At 44.1% G+C, this 13,532-nt stretch overlaps 1 protein-coding gene across 3 annotated transcripts in view; it reads right to left on the bottom strand.

Moving 5' to 3' along the window:
• RIMS2 (regulating synaptic membrane exocytosis 2) overlaps nucleotides 1-7,128 on the bottom strand; it is a gene marked incomplete at its 5' end in the record, with an annotated part of 477,503 nt that extends 470,375 nt beyond the window's left edge. For all 3 annotated transcript variants that reach the window (XM_083865898.1, XM_083865900.1, XM_083865899.1), the window contains one exon: nucleotides 6,956-7,128. In XM_083865898.1, the coding sequence (XP_083722024.1) occupies nucleotides 6,956-7,128 (173 nt within the window). The remainder of the gene's footprint in view (nucleotides 1-6,955) is intronic.
• Nucleotides 7,129-13,532: the final 6,404 nt, after the last annotated feature.

Raw genomic sequence — 13,532 nt, 5'->3', positions numbered from 1 at the left:
TGTATTTACTTCTTATATGCACTGCTATTCCTCTATCCAATCTCTCACTGTTACATTAACTCTTACAATTTCAGTCCTTACTGACGTCTTTGCAGCAAGATCATAGCTTGGAGAGACTACATGAGGACAGTCACCACATGGTATCATGCAGAAGGAGTGGTTCAGCACAGCACTGATTTTGCAATGTTACTGTACCACCAGAAGCATAACTCCTGAGATGAAGTTATGGGAGTTTACTGAGTTTACAAATTCACTACCGGATTTGGTGTAAACTGTTTTTATTAATATACTACAACATACCCTCAACAGAGTTACTTCAAGAATGTAACAGTTCCTCCTGTTACACCATGTAGTCCTGCAAAAGAGATCTAAACTCAGTAAGAATTAAAAACAATATTGGTCGATATGAACTTCAGATATATAATAAGAATAACTTTAGATGAACAATGACTGATTTTGAATGCCATTTTTAGACAATTAGTATTTCAAGAGAATCTTCCTGCTTATGAGTTTAAATTAAAATAAAGACTTGCCCACTCTCAGAGAGATTAGGTTGTCTAAGGCAAATCGTAGCTAATAACCTTAATATAGTAAGACATTATTAACACAGCCAATGTGGTCTAAACTTAACTTAAAAAATCATTCCCACCTCAAAGCTCATTGTTAATATATAATGTCTGTCACAGAAAAACAGATATAGCTGAGACCATTACTCATCACTTTGTGTGGTTTTGGGGGTTTATTTCCCCAGGTTTCTGTCAAAATGCATCATCAGTGAAGACATTGGGGGGAAATGAAAGACCACGCCAAAATAACACTTCTTGGAAAAGTTTGGCCTAATGGTCTCAGAAACTGCCCTAGCATTCTGACTGACTGTAAATATGATAACAAAACTTGAAGGAAGCCACTAAAGCAAAAGGGTGAGAGGTGGCACTAAGCTGAAGAAAATCCCATTCCCCTGGATTAAAGTTCCAAGTTCAAACTATTATTTTACTTTTTGCTCCCTATTATGGAACTTTGAATATGTGGCAAGTATTTTAAAACTTCATTGGCAGGGTAAAAACACATTTTACACCAGTTCTGCAGTAACTTATCACTGCTGTGACACTAATTAGCCATTGGTTCAATGGAAAAATCAATTATTTGACATTTTGTTATTTAGATGTTATTCAGCTCAGAGATACATGCAGACAAAACCCAGAATAGATGATTCAGTCCCCTAACCACACCTCCAGAGACCACTGCATTTCACCCAGTCACAGCTTTCTAGGATACAGTTTCAGCACCTTAGAATCATGATCTCCACTCCTCTCTTTAAGATGTAAATGTTTTTTTCTCTTTTTTTCAAAGTATAGGAAGATATTAATTTGACAAGATTACAGAAAGCTTATACTATCTGGTGTTGAATGTCTATTTTGGAGGTTCTTTGTTAACTAAATCCTGTATCTGTTTTACTATTTCTCAGCCCCATACGATGTCAAGCCTTTCTATATCCAACCTATCCAACTTGTACTTCCTGAATGTGGGAGCATCAGCACTACTGCAGTCTTCTAAAACTTTACTCAACATAAATATCATCAAGCCAAATAATTAGTGCAACTGTCACTCTGTATAATCTCCAAATACATTCTGCTTAGTCACTAAGAGGAAGTACTACTTAAATAATTTGTAGACAGTGTCTAAAAAATGTGTTAGATTCTTTAGAGAACTATTGCAAATACTGAGTCTTCTTGAAGAGCAACCAGTACAAGCCGTAACAACCTGAAGAGCATTATCTACAGTATAAAATGTCTAAGCATGGAAGAAGCAAGGAAAAATGAAAACTTTGAGAGAGGCCCAAAAAGCAGTACAAATTATTAAAACAAAAGAAAGGGGAGATGATAAAGAATATTACGAGGGAGAAGAATGAGGCAGTAGGAAGGGAAGAAGACATGACAGGGCAGGAAAGAGGGCAAGTATCCTCCTCAACTACATACATATATTTGTGTAACTTCTACTATAACTTATTTTATACTGCACAAAGTTATTACTTTTAAAGTCACTTCGACTTATTTTATTTTATAATGCATAGAAACAAGAGCAAAATTATGAGTGGTGTAGCAATGAACTGTTCCAATCAGCACACCAAATTCAGACAAAATGCAGTGCAAAATTATGGAAACATAACTTAAATAACATTGCCTGGAGTCCTAGTTTACTATTTAGTCAAAAGCAAATCATTTTGTCTTAGTCTATAAACTTTAGGAATTCCTATATATATCCCCATTTTCCAAAAACAAAATCAATAATCACCACATATATCTCTTTCTTCTCTCCAGCCCTGAAATCCAAATCTAAAACATACAATGTTTTTAAGACAGTGTAAATCAGAGCTGATTATTTATGAAGTAGGATAATTATTTATAAAATAGTACAATAGCTTTGTGAGTCTGATATTTACACTTCTGTGAGTCATGGCCACCAATCTATTGCTTCCTCTTCCCCAGGTGAGCATCCTGCCCCACACCGCACTCACTCACAGTGTCATACAGAGCACACACAGCCCAGCTTCCTTGAGTTTTGCTTGTCAGAGGTTTTCATTCAGTGTAGCTCCCCATTTTTACAATGTCTGTGCAATCACTGCCACAGTAACTGAGCCTGCAGTCAGTTGTACCTTCCTAAAGCTCCCTCTGGACTTCACAGAGAGCCACCATCCCCTAAGCTAGCCCACTATGTTATCACCTTTCTTGTCCCCTTAGGTAAATCACCTGACAAAGCCTCAAACTTTTAAAAGAAATCTTTTATAATGACTTCATGGTAAACCTGTGATGCTTTGCAAATAAATGAAAAGTTGGATGATTTCATAACAGAATTTCTCTTGGGAAAATTTGTCTGCTACTGGGTCAAACTCTCCATACCCATGAAAAGTTAAAATACATGTCTTTTCAGAGCCATGAGTCTGACTTTATGAGGAGAGCATTTTATCTTTAGAATTGCTCAGCAAAGGAGCTGGAAACTTGTGATATTTCAAGTAGGACACTGTCAAGGCACATCACACAGACTGAAACAGAAATCTTAATAAATAATGGCAGCATCCTAACATCTATAAATTTTTTTCCTATGCGCATTCTCTCAATATAGTTCTTTGATACAGAAATAAAGTACAAATTCAAAGTAAGAAAGCAGAAGACCGATCCCATAAATCAGTCTGTATGGATGAGATGTGCTGTCTAAAAAGCCTGTACACACAAAACCAGATTTTATAAGAGGAAGGATGTGCATAATTTAAAGAAAGAGTCATCATCAAAAATCCTCTATTCAAGTCAGTAAAATATCCACAAAGAAAAAAGTTGAAAATATGTAAATATTCTTTAAACAGCAAAGACTTACACCCAGAGTACAGACATAAATTCACTCTGTCACGCATTACGCAAATGCATATTATGCAGAATATATATTCAATAACCTTGTCAAAAAGACACCTTCTTAGCACATAACATTCAAAATGCACTCCAAGGGCCCCAAAAAATCCAGAAGAGAGACAGTCAAAGCGGCAGAGTTTGCCACCCATCCTTTTTAAAGCAGAAGCTCCACCTCAGGAACACAGTGCACAACTGTAGCTCAGCGTATTTCACAGATCAAACCAGGCCAAAGGAGAGAGCAAATCTGGAAAGGTTCTGCTTTCCATGCCATCATGTTCCATCAAATCCTGGCAAGAATTCATGCTGACCAGATCACTATTAGTTGCTACAGATTACAACTCAATACCATCTGTATTTCCTTTCCCCAAAAAAGGTAAAACAAGCATAAGGAGAAGTTATGTATCTATTTTAAATCCACACATATTTACCCCAGGGAGTGAAAGGAAAAGAATAAATAGTCCACATTACAGATGTGAGTCACACTACTTAATGCTCTTTTGGAAAATGCTCAAATACCACAGTGATGGGCACAGCATAAGAATTTGAAAAACACAAGATAGAAATAGAATGGAGAAGGAAGTAGAGCCCAGCGACTAGTCATTCATACTGACACTCAATCACCATAAATTATTTTTTTTAAAAATAGAGGGAATACATGCTTGCTGCTTTCTCCAACATTTGAACAATTCTTGTGTTAATATCTCTAAATGTCAACTCTTGTTTTCAGGATTTTTTTTTATCCTGCTGTATTTCTCCATGGAATGAAATGACACAATTTTATTGCTGAGGCAAAAATACCTTCCACTTCAAAAGAAGCTTGCCTTCGAGGAGAATTACACTTGAACAAAGACTGGAGGATTTAGCTCTGTATTTATCTCTATGCAATAACAGCAGTTCATTCATATAAACATAGAGGGTTTCTTTTTTATTCTTTCTCTTCTTTTGACAGAAGGACAATATTTCTCAAGAGAATTAAACTCAGTAATATCTACATAAAGATGCTGGTTTGACTTTGGTGGAGAGTTGTGCTTGATAAATCTGCAGCTATTTTTAGAATAAACATGTACCTGATGGTTCAAGGAGACACTTCATTTTAAGAAAAACTAAACTGATGAGTGAATAACTCATATGACACCAGCTCGCATCTCACTACCCTCTAAAATATTGTGGGCCATCTATTCAAATTCCATTGACAACAGCATTTTCCTAATAGCACTGCTTTAGGCCATCCCTTGTGTGTAAACTTTACACCGTACCATCTCCCTCGTGGCTTACACAGAACTCAAGAGGACACTCTTAGTGAGACATAATGAGAAACTCAACCCCACAAAAAGTTTATTTTTAGATTTGATAAAGACTTTTTCTTTTGTCTATTGTCTGCTTCCAAGAGTCTGACTATTACAAATGAAAACAATTCTGTTTCATTTTTTAAATTAGTTTTACCTTACCATTGCTTGAGAACACTTTTTTCTTCATTTGCAAGATTAACCATTCAAGCTATTGTACTGATATTATACTTTATATTCGATCATAAATATTACTGTCCACAGCAAAAGTTGACAGGTGTCTTCTTTAAAATTTCAATGCTATTGTTATATATTTAAAATACAACCTTAATTCCTTGAATTCCTGCCGCTTTCAACTTGAACTTCCATTTTCGTTAATGATTTTTAAGAATGCAAAAATTTTTAGACAAAAATTTACATTTATTTTGGTTTATCACGCAATTTAATGAAATAAAGGAGTCTAAATTGTTTCAAAATAAAAGTATCCCAATAGTAAACAGATTGTAGAGCAAGAGATTAAGATGAGGTGACAATAGAAGGTAAAGTACTTTATTTCCTGTGCTCACGTTACGCTGACATGCTTCAGAACGTTCATCCAAAAAAAATCTTTTTAAATAGACTTTGAAATGTTTTTAGGAGATCTCCTCAATACTTAGGAGCGGTTACACAAACAATATTTGAAGGTTTTGGTATGATCCTAATAATAATGCAATGAATCTTGGAAACAGACTTCTTAAGTCAGCAATTAGAGCCCAGAAGACAGTTTCCAGGTGCTGAGTGTGAAAGGCCAGCTGCAGTTAACATGTCCAAGACACAACGCTAATTTTGATACAAAAAAACCCCAAACAAATGCTTAGAGTTTCAGCTTCACCACACTCATCAAAGTCATATCCATGATAGCAGTAGCTTTGCTTGTTTTTTAGCTATTAGAAGTCAGCATGGTTACTCCACCATGAAGGCAGAACAGTTTTCTCGACTTTACTCAGTGTCTGCCAGCCCGACTGGGGAAGGGCGTGACCCACTCCGTGCAGGCAGTGGGATCCCTGTGCCCGCAAGGAGACCAGTGTCCCGCCAGGAATGGGGCACGGAGCACGGGGAAAGCTAGTACTTCCCCAGGCCCCGCGCTCCTGCTCGGACACCGCCACGGACCGGTCCCGGTGCTGAGCTGGGGGCTGTGGACAGCTCCCGGTGCTGAGCTGAGCTGGGGCTGTGGACAGCTCCCGGTGCTGGGCTGGGGCTATGGACAGCTCCCGGTGCTGAGCTGGGGCTGTGGACAGCTCCCAGTGCTGAGCTGGGGCTGTGGACAGCTCCCGGTGCTGGGCTGGGGCTATGGACAGCTCCCGGTGTGAGCTGGGGGCTATGGACAGCTCCCGGTGCTGAGCTGGGGCTGTGGACAGCTCCCGGTGCTGAGCTGGGGGCTGTGGACAGCTCCCGGTGCTGAGCTGGGGGCTGTGGACAGCTCCCGGTGCTGAGCTGGGGGCTGTGGACAGCTCCCGGTGCTGAGCTGGGGCTGTGGACAGCTCCCGGTGCTGAGCTGGGCTGGGGGGCTGTGGACAGCTCCCGGTGCTCAGCCGAGTAGCTGTAGACAGCTCCCTGCTTTGAGCAGGGTAGGGTGGCTGCGGACAGCTATTTCCCTGCGCTCAGCCGGGTGCTCAGCTCCCGGAGCCGGAGCCGGAGCCGCCCCCGGGCAGGCGGAGGGCGTCCCGCTTTTCCCGGAGCCAGGGCTCACGCTTGGAAAGAGCAGCGGGGCGGGGGCGGGCGGCAGACACGTTGTCGGGGGAAGATGGCGGCTGTGGCAAACCCACCCAGGCGGGCGGCCGGAGCCCAGGCCCCGGCGGAGCCGCTCCGCCCGGCAGGGCCGCCGCCGCCAGCGCGGATCCCGCCGCGCCCCCGGCCCCGGGCCCGATGCCGCCGGTCCTCCCCCTCCGGCGGCGCCGCGAGCCACCCCCGTGCCCCGATGGAACGCGCCGGGCCGGGAGAGGCCGGCACCCGCGCGGCCATGTTGGGCGCCCGGTCCCGCCGGCGCCGGGGCGGGCGAAGCCGGAGCCGCCCCGCGGAGCGCGAACAAGGCAGCGCCGAGCTGTGCCCCGTCCCCGGCTGCTCCCGCGGCTCCCTCCCGCCGTGACCCACACCCGCCCGGCGCCCGGCGCCCCTGCCCGCCCCCCGCCGCCCCAGTCCTCTCTCCCGGCCCGGCCGTGCCGCCCCCGCGGCCGGAGGAGAGACTTCCGCGGGCCCGGGAGGACGGGAAAGGGACGCGGCCGCCCTTACTTGAGCACGGATTGCTCCTTCTCCTCTTCCTTCTTCTGGCGGTCCATGACGGCCAGGATGATCTTCCGCTCTTCCTCCGTGAGGTGGCTGAGGTCCGGCATCTCGGGCTGCGGGGCCGGCGGCGGCGGCTGAGGGGCGGCGGGGCCGCTGCGGGGCCCGGCGGGGGCCGACATCTTGGCTGGGGCCGCCGCCGCTACGGGAAGCGCTGCCCCGACTCCGGCGGGAGCGGCCGGCGCCGGGAGAAGCACATACAAATCAATACCAGCCCGTAATCAACCGGCAGCCTAATGACGGCCCCGCCGGCGAGGGGCGGGGTGCCCGGCGGCCCCGAGCTCGCACCCACGGACGGGCACGGAGCGGCCCCGGGGGGCAGCGGGGAGAGGAGAGGGCAGCGCCGGGAGAGGAAGGGCCGGGGGCGGGGTGGGCAGGGAGAGGAGAGAGGGGAGAGGGCAGGATTAGCCGCGGGAGCGCTGTGGTTTGGGTGCGAGCGAGATTATCGGGGCACGGAGCGGGCGGCGGGGGCTCGGGGCACGGGGAGAGCGGCCGCCGGGGGGGGTCAGGGGGGTGCCGGACCGGAGCGGGGCCCCGGCGCCCCGGGGCGAGCAGCGGGGGGAGCCCCAGCGGGCGAGCGCCGGTCCCGGCCGGAGCCGGCCGCGGCTCATAATTCCTCGCCGCCGTCCGTGGAAGGGGCCGCGGGGCGCCGCGCTCGCCTCCCGCCGCCTCCCGCCGCTCCTCCGCCGGACCGCGCCGCTCCCTGCCGCCGCCGCCTGCCTTGGCCGGTGCCTCCTCGGCTGCGGGATGGAGTCCGCCTAACCCATGGCATGGCGGAGAGCCGGAGTCACGGGAGGGGGCTCCGCATCGCCCCGCCGCCTCCCTCTGCCGAGCCCAGCCGGGGCGATGCGGGGCCCGGCTGCCGCCCCTAGCGGCGCCGCGCGGGCTGGCGGCGGGGGGCGGGCGGCAGCGGCCCTTATTTATTTATTTATCCCCGCACGGAAAAAAAATGGACGCGATAAAAATCACGCGAGGAAGGACAAGGAGGAGCCAAGGCGCCGGCGACGCGCTGGGAGGACCGAGCCCGGCGGCCGCGGGGGGTGGGGGGGGCAAGGGGGAAGGCGGGGAGATGCTGCGCCGCTCCCGCATCTCCCGCCGCTCCCGCCGCCCGCAGGGCCACTGGAGAGGGGCACCCGCTCGGCGGGGCCGGCTCCCCAGCGCAGCCCCAGGTAGGAGGATCTGGCCCCGGGAGGAGGAGATGGAGGCAGCGGGAAAGGCGAGGGAGAAGCCGCCCGGGAGGACGGCAGAGCACCCTTATCCCCGTCCCCCCGTAGGCCCCACGGCGCGGTCCTCAGTTCGGGCAGAGAACCGCAGAGCAACATCAAGAGTTGCGCCGGTTCCTCCGAGCCGGGAACGGCATCGCTGTTCAGCCCAAGAGCGAATCCAGCCCAAGAGACCTGCTGCTCCACCATCGCCCACATCAGGTCCTGCTGGAGTGGCCTTCACCCCACGCAAAGTGTGAAATCTACCCCAGCCTCTGTCTGGACAGATTTCTCCAAGCCAGAAGAGCAAGAATGTGACACCCATGAGAGAAGCTTGGAGAAGAAAGTCCGCTTCCCACATGGGCACCAGGTAGTGGTGAAAAAAACACCTCTCAAATCTCTTCTGCTACCTCTAAATGCCCCACCTGAGCAGCCATTTTGTGGCAAGAAATAATTCCTGCAAAAACTACACTACAGTACTCCATTCAGACCAAATAAATGGGAAATAACCTATCCAAGAATGCCAAAGAAACAATTCAATCCAAATCTGTACATTTTTACTCTGTAAGAAACAGTAGAGTTCTGCTCGCTGTTCTCTCAGCAAGCATGTTATATCTCACTTTATGAGACATAATATCAGTGCTGGATAACATCAAAGTGTATGCAGCAATAATAAAGTGATTTTAAAAGGTTTAATTTGAGCAGTTTGAAATCTCATCCCAGATCATGCAGTCTGGGGGTTGGTGCTATATGTAATCTGTCATAGCATCAATTTATAACCAGGTGGTTATAACCAGGTGGCAAAGACATGGGGAACAAGTCATCTTCCAGAACATATCATGGTCCTCATTACCTGTATTTTCACAGATAATAAGTTTTAGGATGCAGCTCCACAAGCTAAAGAGTTCTGCCTGCAATATTGGTGAAAACACCATTCCTTTGTGGAAAAAATATCTGGAGGAACAGATTGTCAGAAGGACATCAGAGGTTTGCTGTGGTAAAGCAGGTCTTAACAATAATCTCTATCTATTATCAGACACATATATTCATTGAATTTTAATTTTTTTCTAAGAAATGTCACTGGCATTCTTAGCTAAAGGAGACTGTTCCATTTCTTGATGTAAAATTGTGTATAATAGACCCTTTGTTAAAAACCATAAACCGTTGTATAAGACACTTGAATGTATTATATTTAAGCAGATATCCTTGTAAAATAAACTGTATGATCTTTCATTCAGTCCTGAAAGCATTCTGCTCTTCCAGCTCACATCACCTTCACCCTTCAGACTGGATTGCAGCCAGCTGGCTCACCGAATTCCTTGTTTCTTCCAGGCACTAGATAAATCTGGCGTTGAAGTCAAAAAGAAGAGGAAATGTAGAACTATGTGTCATCAGATTACCAAAGATAGTACATTCTTTATCAATCTATGAATGTTGAATGAAAGAACTAACTGTACAGATGCCTTTGGAAAATACATTTTTTTCCCAGGGAAGTGAAGAACGAGAGAAATCACTCAATCAATTCTAAGAATGATTACAAAGAACCAGATCAAATTAAAGTAGTCACTCCTCCTGTCAGGTTACACATTTGGCTCACAAATATTTCACGCCATGCCTCAACCATAAACACAAACAGTATTCAGGCTGTAGTTTTGGTTGCAAGGCATCACTACAGTTTTCTGTGCATTGCCTCATTCACCTGAGATTCTTTCCAATGGATATTTACCTTTGAACTCTCTGGATTTACAGTACCTGCTTCATTTCAATGCACCTGTGATTTTTCATCCACAAATTACAAATACTTGCTCTCAGCATTACTGCAGAATTTCAAGAGCTTTCTTTTCTCCTCAGTATTTGCCCTCTTTCCACTAAATCCCCTACCATTACATGGGTAACTGTAAACAAACAAATAGAGGGACAGGAACTGTACTCCCCATATGTTATCTAACTACTTGTTTTGAAAAGAGAGAGCAGAGATTCAGGGCAGAAGACATCCTGTCTTGATAACAATGAAAAAATGGTTCAACTTGACCTTTCTAAGCTTCTACCTTCCTTCCTCACAATCAGTTCCATCTATCATTCTTCACATTTTTCTGCAATTACAAACAAACTTTATTTGTTCATGTTGCTGTCAGCCTGCACAGAATTGTCTCATGTTGTTACTGTTATTTACATTACCCAGGTGGCATATTGATGAAAACATACTCACAGCACAGACTTCTCTACCCAGCCCAGTGTAATGGGGTCAACAGTAGTTCATAATCAACCAACAAATGATCATGTAGTATGATTCTTTACAAAAAATATTTTTAAGGAGCATTTATTTTTAATTCTGACCTTCCTATTCATGTGTCTTGAGGTACCTGCCCTTCCTGGTCTTTTCTGTTCTCATTGTGAACTCACTACCACCCTCTGAAAAACCAGATTCCCACTCCTGGTTTACAGTCTTCTGCTGAAATTGTTCTTCACTGCAAAATCTGTAAATGAAAATTCACTCTAATTGTATATCAAAGGCATGTGATACTTCCTTTTGGTGGCTTCTGTAAGTCATCTAAATGTACTGACATCAGCAGAGTTATTAATATAATTTTTCTGATACCCTTTTTTTATCTGTTCCTTTTCAGTTCTGCTAGACATGAGGGGTTCCCAAGGAAACAGTGATATCGTAACCTAGTTTTATGTATCACCACAAATATCTTTCACTAAGGGTCTCATTATACTTACTCCCATTTCCTTCCTCACAGCAGCTACAAGAGTAAATGAGTTGGTAGATTCATTGTTTATGCACATCAAGTATAAGTCTTCTCTGAAAAGAAAATGCTAACATCTGCTTAATAATGTTTTGTATAAGGGAAAAAAATTCAGTGTAACTAATTATTTGTTATTTCTGTCCCAATTTGAAACTCAGAAAACATTTTTATGTAGCTGGCATGAAGGGAACTTACAAGTATTCTGTTATGGATCAGTGAATGGAGAGAATTAAAGACATATTCTTGGTTGAAAATGACCAGTACTCAGACTCTCAGTGGATTAAAACAGATATATAACCAGCAAGAAACGCATCCTGCAGGACACTTCATGGAAGCAATCTGCAAGGGACTCCTCCAATTCCCATAGAGGAGGGAAAAACTACACTGCAACAAATTGTGTTTTCTAGGTCCTGTACTAAGTGTTATCCAACCATCATGGGCTGGTTTTCTGGTGCAGTCTTGGATCTTTCCCAGCTTTTTCCTGTCTAAATTGAGGAAACATATTATATAATGTCACCAAACTGTCATTTGATTGCTTTCAAGAGGATTTTACTACTCTCTATGCATTTTTTTTATGCTCCAAGCAAATTTCTATTAGTTGGATACTTCCCCACAAGTGATTTGAACAATACTAGAGATTTATGAGTATAAGCTAGATTTTTTTTTTAATTTGTTACTCTCATTCCATATAAAAAAGGGTCATCCATAGTATACACAGTACTGACCATAACCAACTATATTCAGTGAAATAGTTGCTCCCAATTTCATTGGTGTTAAGAATCTGTCTGCAGTAGATGGAAAGATATTGGCTTTTTATCTAGAGAACATGTTTTTTCCTCCACTCTATGCATATGACCAGTATCTTCACTGAGTCAGAATGGTGAATTTCTTAAGGTGTGCTGAAGTGTGTAACTTAATTTTTAGCCACTTCCAAACCCTTTCCCTGCTCAAGGAGAACCATTAAAAAAAACCTTTCGGATTAGAGGACTGGAGGTTCTCCATGGGCATCATGGGAACTGCTTGGGTTATAGAGGCTGTTCAACCTTATTCCTAAATCAGCTTTGGTGTGAAGAGATTGATTTGCCTTCTCTCAATGGACTGAGGAGCTGCAATCCAGGTTGTATTTTGAAATGCAATATGATAGGGGCCCTGGCACCTGGGTTTTCTATAAGCACAGCTGGCTAAAAACTGGAGAGGCTCAGAGCAATTAGATCATTTTCTCATGTAAGGTTGGGAGAGTTGGGGTTGTTCTGCCTGGAGAAGAGAAGGCTCTGGGAACCTTAATGTGGCCTTTAAGTACCTAAAGAGGGTCTATAAGTTAGATGAGGAAGTATGTTTTAGTACAGCCTGTTGCAAATTAAATAGATATATAGAAGGAAGAAAATTTTTTATCATGGGGTAGTAAAATTGGAACATGTTGCTCAGAGAGGTGGCAGACTAGATGACCCTTAAAAGTTCCTTTCAACCTAAACTATTCTATGGTTCTATGAATGGGATACTTTATAAACATGATATCTGCAGCTTGGATGTTTTGTCCAGAGCAGTTATACACAGACACAGAGTACGTAAGTTTTTAAATATGATCAATGCTATAAACTGTATTATGTCTCATTCCTGCAGTTCTGTTTCCATGCTCAGTTTGAAATATTCTGTCATATCTGTGATATAAAACATGCCGAATTAAACCTGCAGGCTAAAATTTTTACAGGAACTTAAATGCAGTATTTTCTATCTGAATTTGGCAGCAATTTTGATTGTTCAGTTAGCTCATTGAAAGTCAAAGGAGGAAGTTTTGAAAGAACCTGAAAGTTCCCATGTACTGACAGTTCTTTGGTTATACATTTCTATTTGATTCTTGACCTGTACCAGCAATGTGTCTAAGTAATTGGGCAGCAAGTTAACTTTTATAATCTAACAGTCCTGACAGTAATAAATCAACAGTGTTGCAATTGTCCAGCGAAAAGAATTGTAGAATCAAGAATCCTACCAAAACCATACCAGCCTATTTCTTTTGGTCACTTACAGACCATTCGTTGGTATTTAATACCTTTATTGTTATTAAAAATTGTCCCCAGCTTGAGCAATCTGGTTTCTTTTTAATTGTTCTGAGTTGTCAGATACTACACTGATTTCAAAATAATGAGTATATAGACATTATTCAACACATAAAGCACAGGCTCACATTATCACAGTTGGTGTTTAGAACATTATCATATGTTCCTGCAAGTTATGAAACTTTGTCTTCTCTATTTGCTGCCTTCTAATCTCTCTTCCCTGACCCCTCCTGCATTTCTGAAACTCAAGCTGCTTTAAAAGAAAGACCAGTATTCTTAAGTCCCATGTGATTTTCTTTTTTTTAATTCAGTCATACGACTGTCCTCCAGAGTTGGTACGGAATATCCTGTTCCAGATCTCAGGAATATATTAATTCCTATTGTAGTGGCATCTTGAAAGTCCCAAATCTCCTGATTTTATACAAGACAGGAATGACTGTCCTTTTTTTCTTTTTTTTTTTTTTTTTTTTTTTTTTTTTTTTTTTTTTTGTTTGGTTGATTTTTTTGGGTTTTTAATTTT

This window comes from Zosterops lateralis, assembly GCF_965231275.1.
Source record: "Zosterops lateralis genome assembly, chromosome: 1".
NCBI classification, from domain to species: domain Eukaryota; kingdom Metazoa; phylum Chordata; class Aves; order Passeriformes; family Zosteropidae; genus Zosterops; species Zosterops lateralis.
Note: the sequence above shows the minus strand (reverse complement) of the source record. Positions and strands in the feature narration are given on the sequence as shown.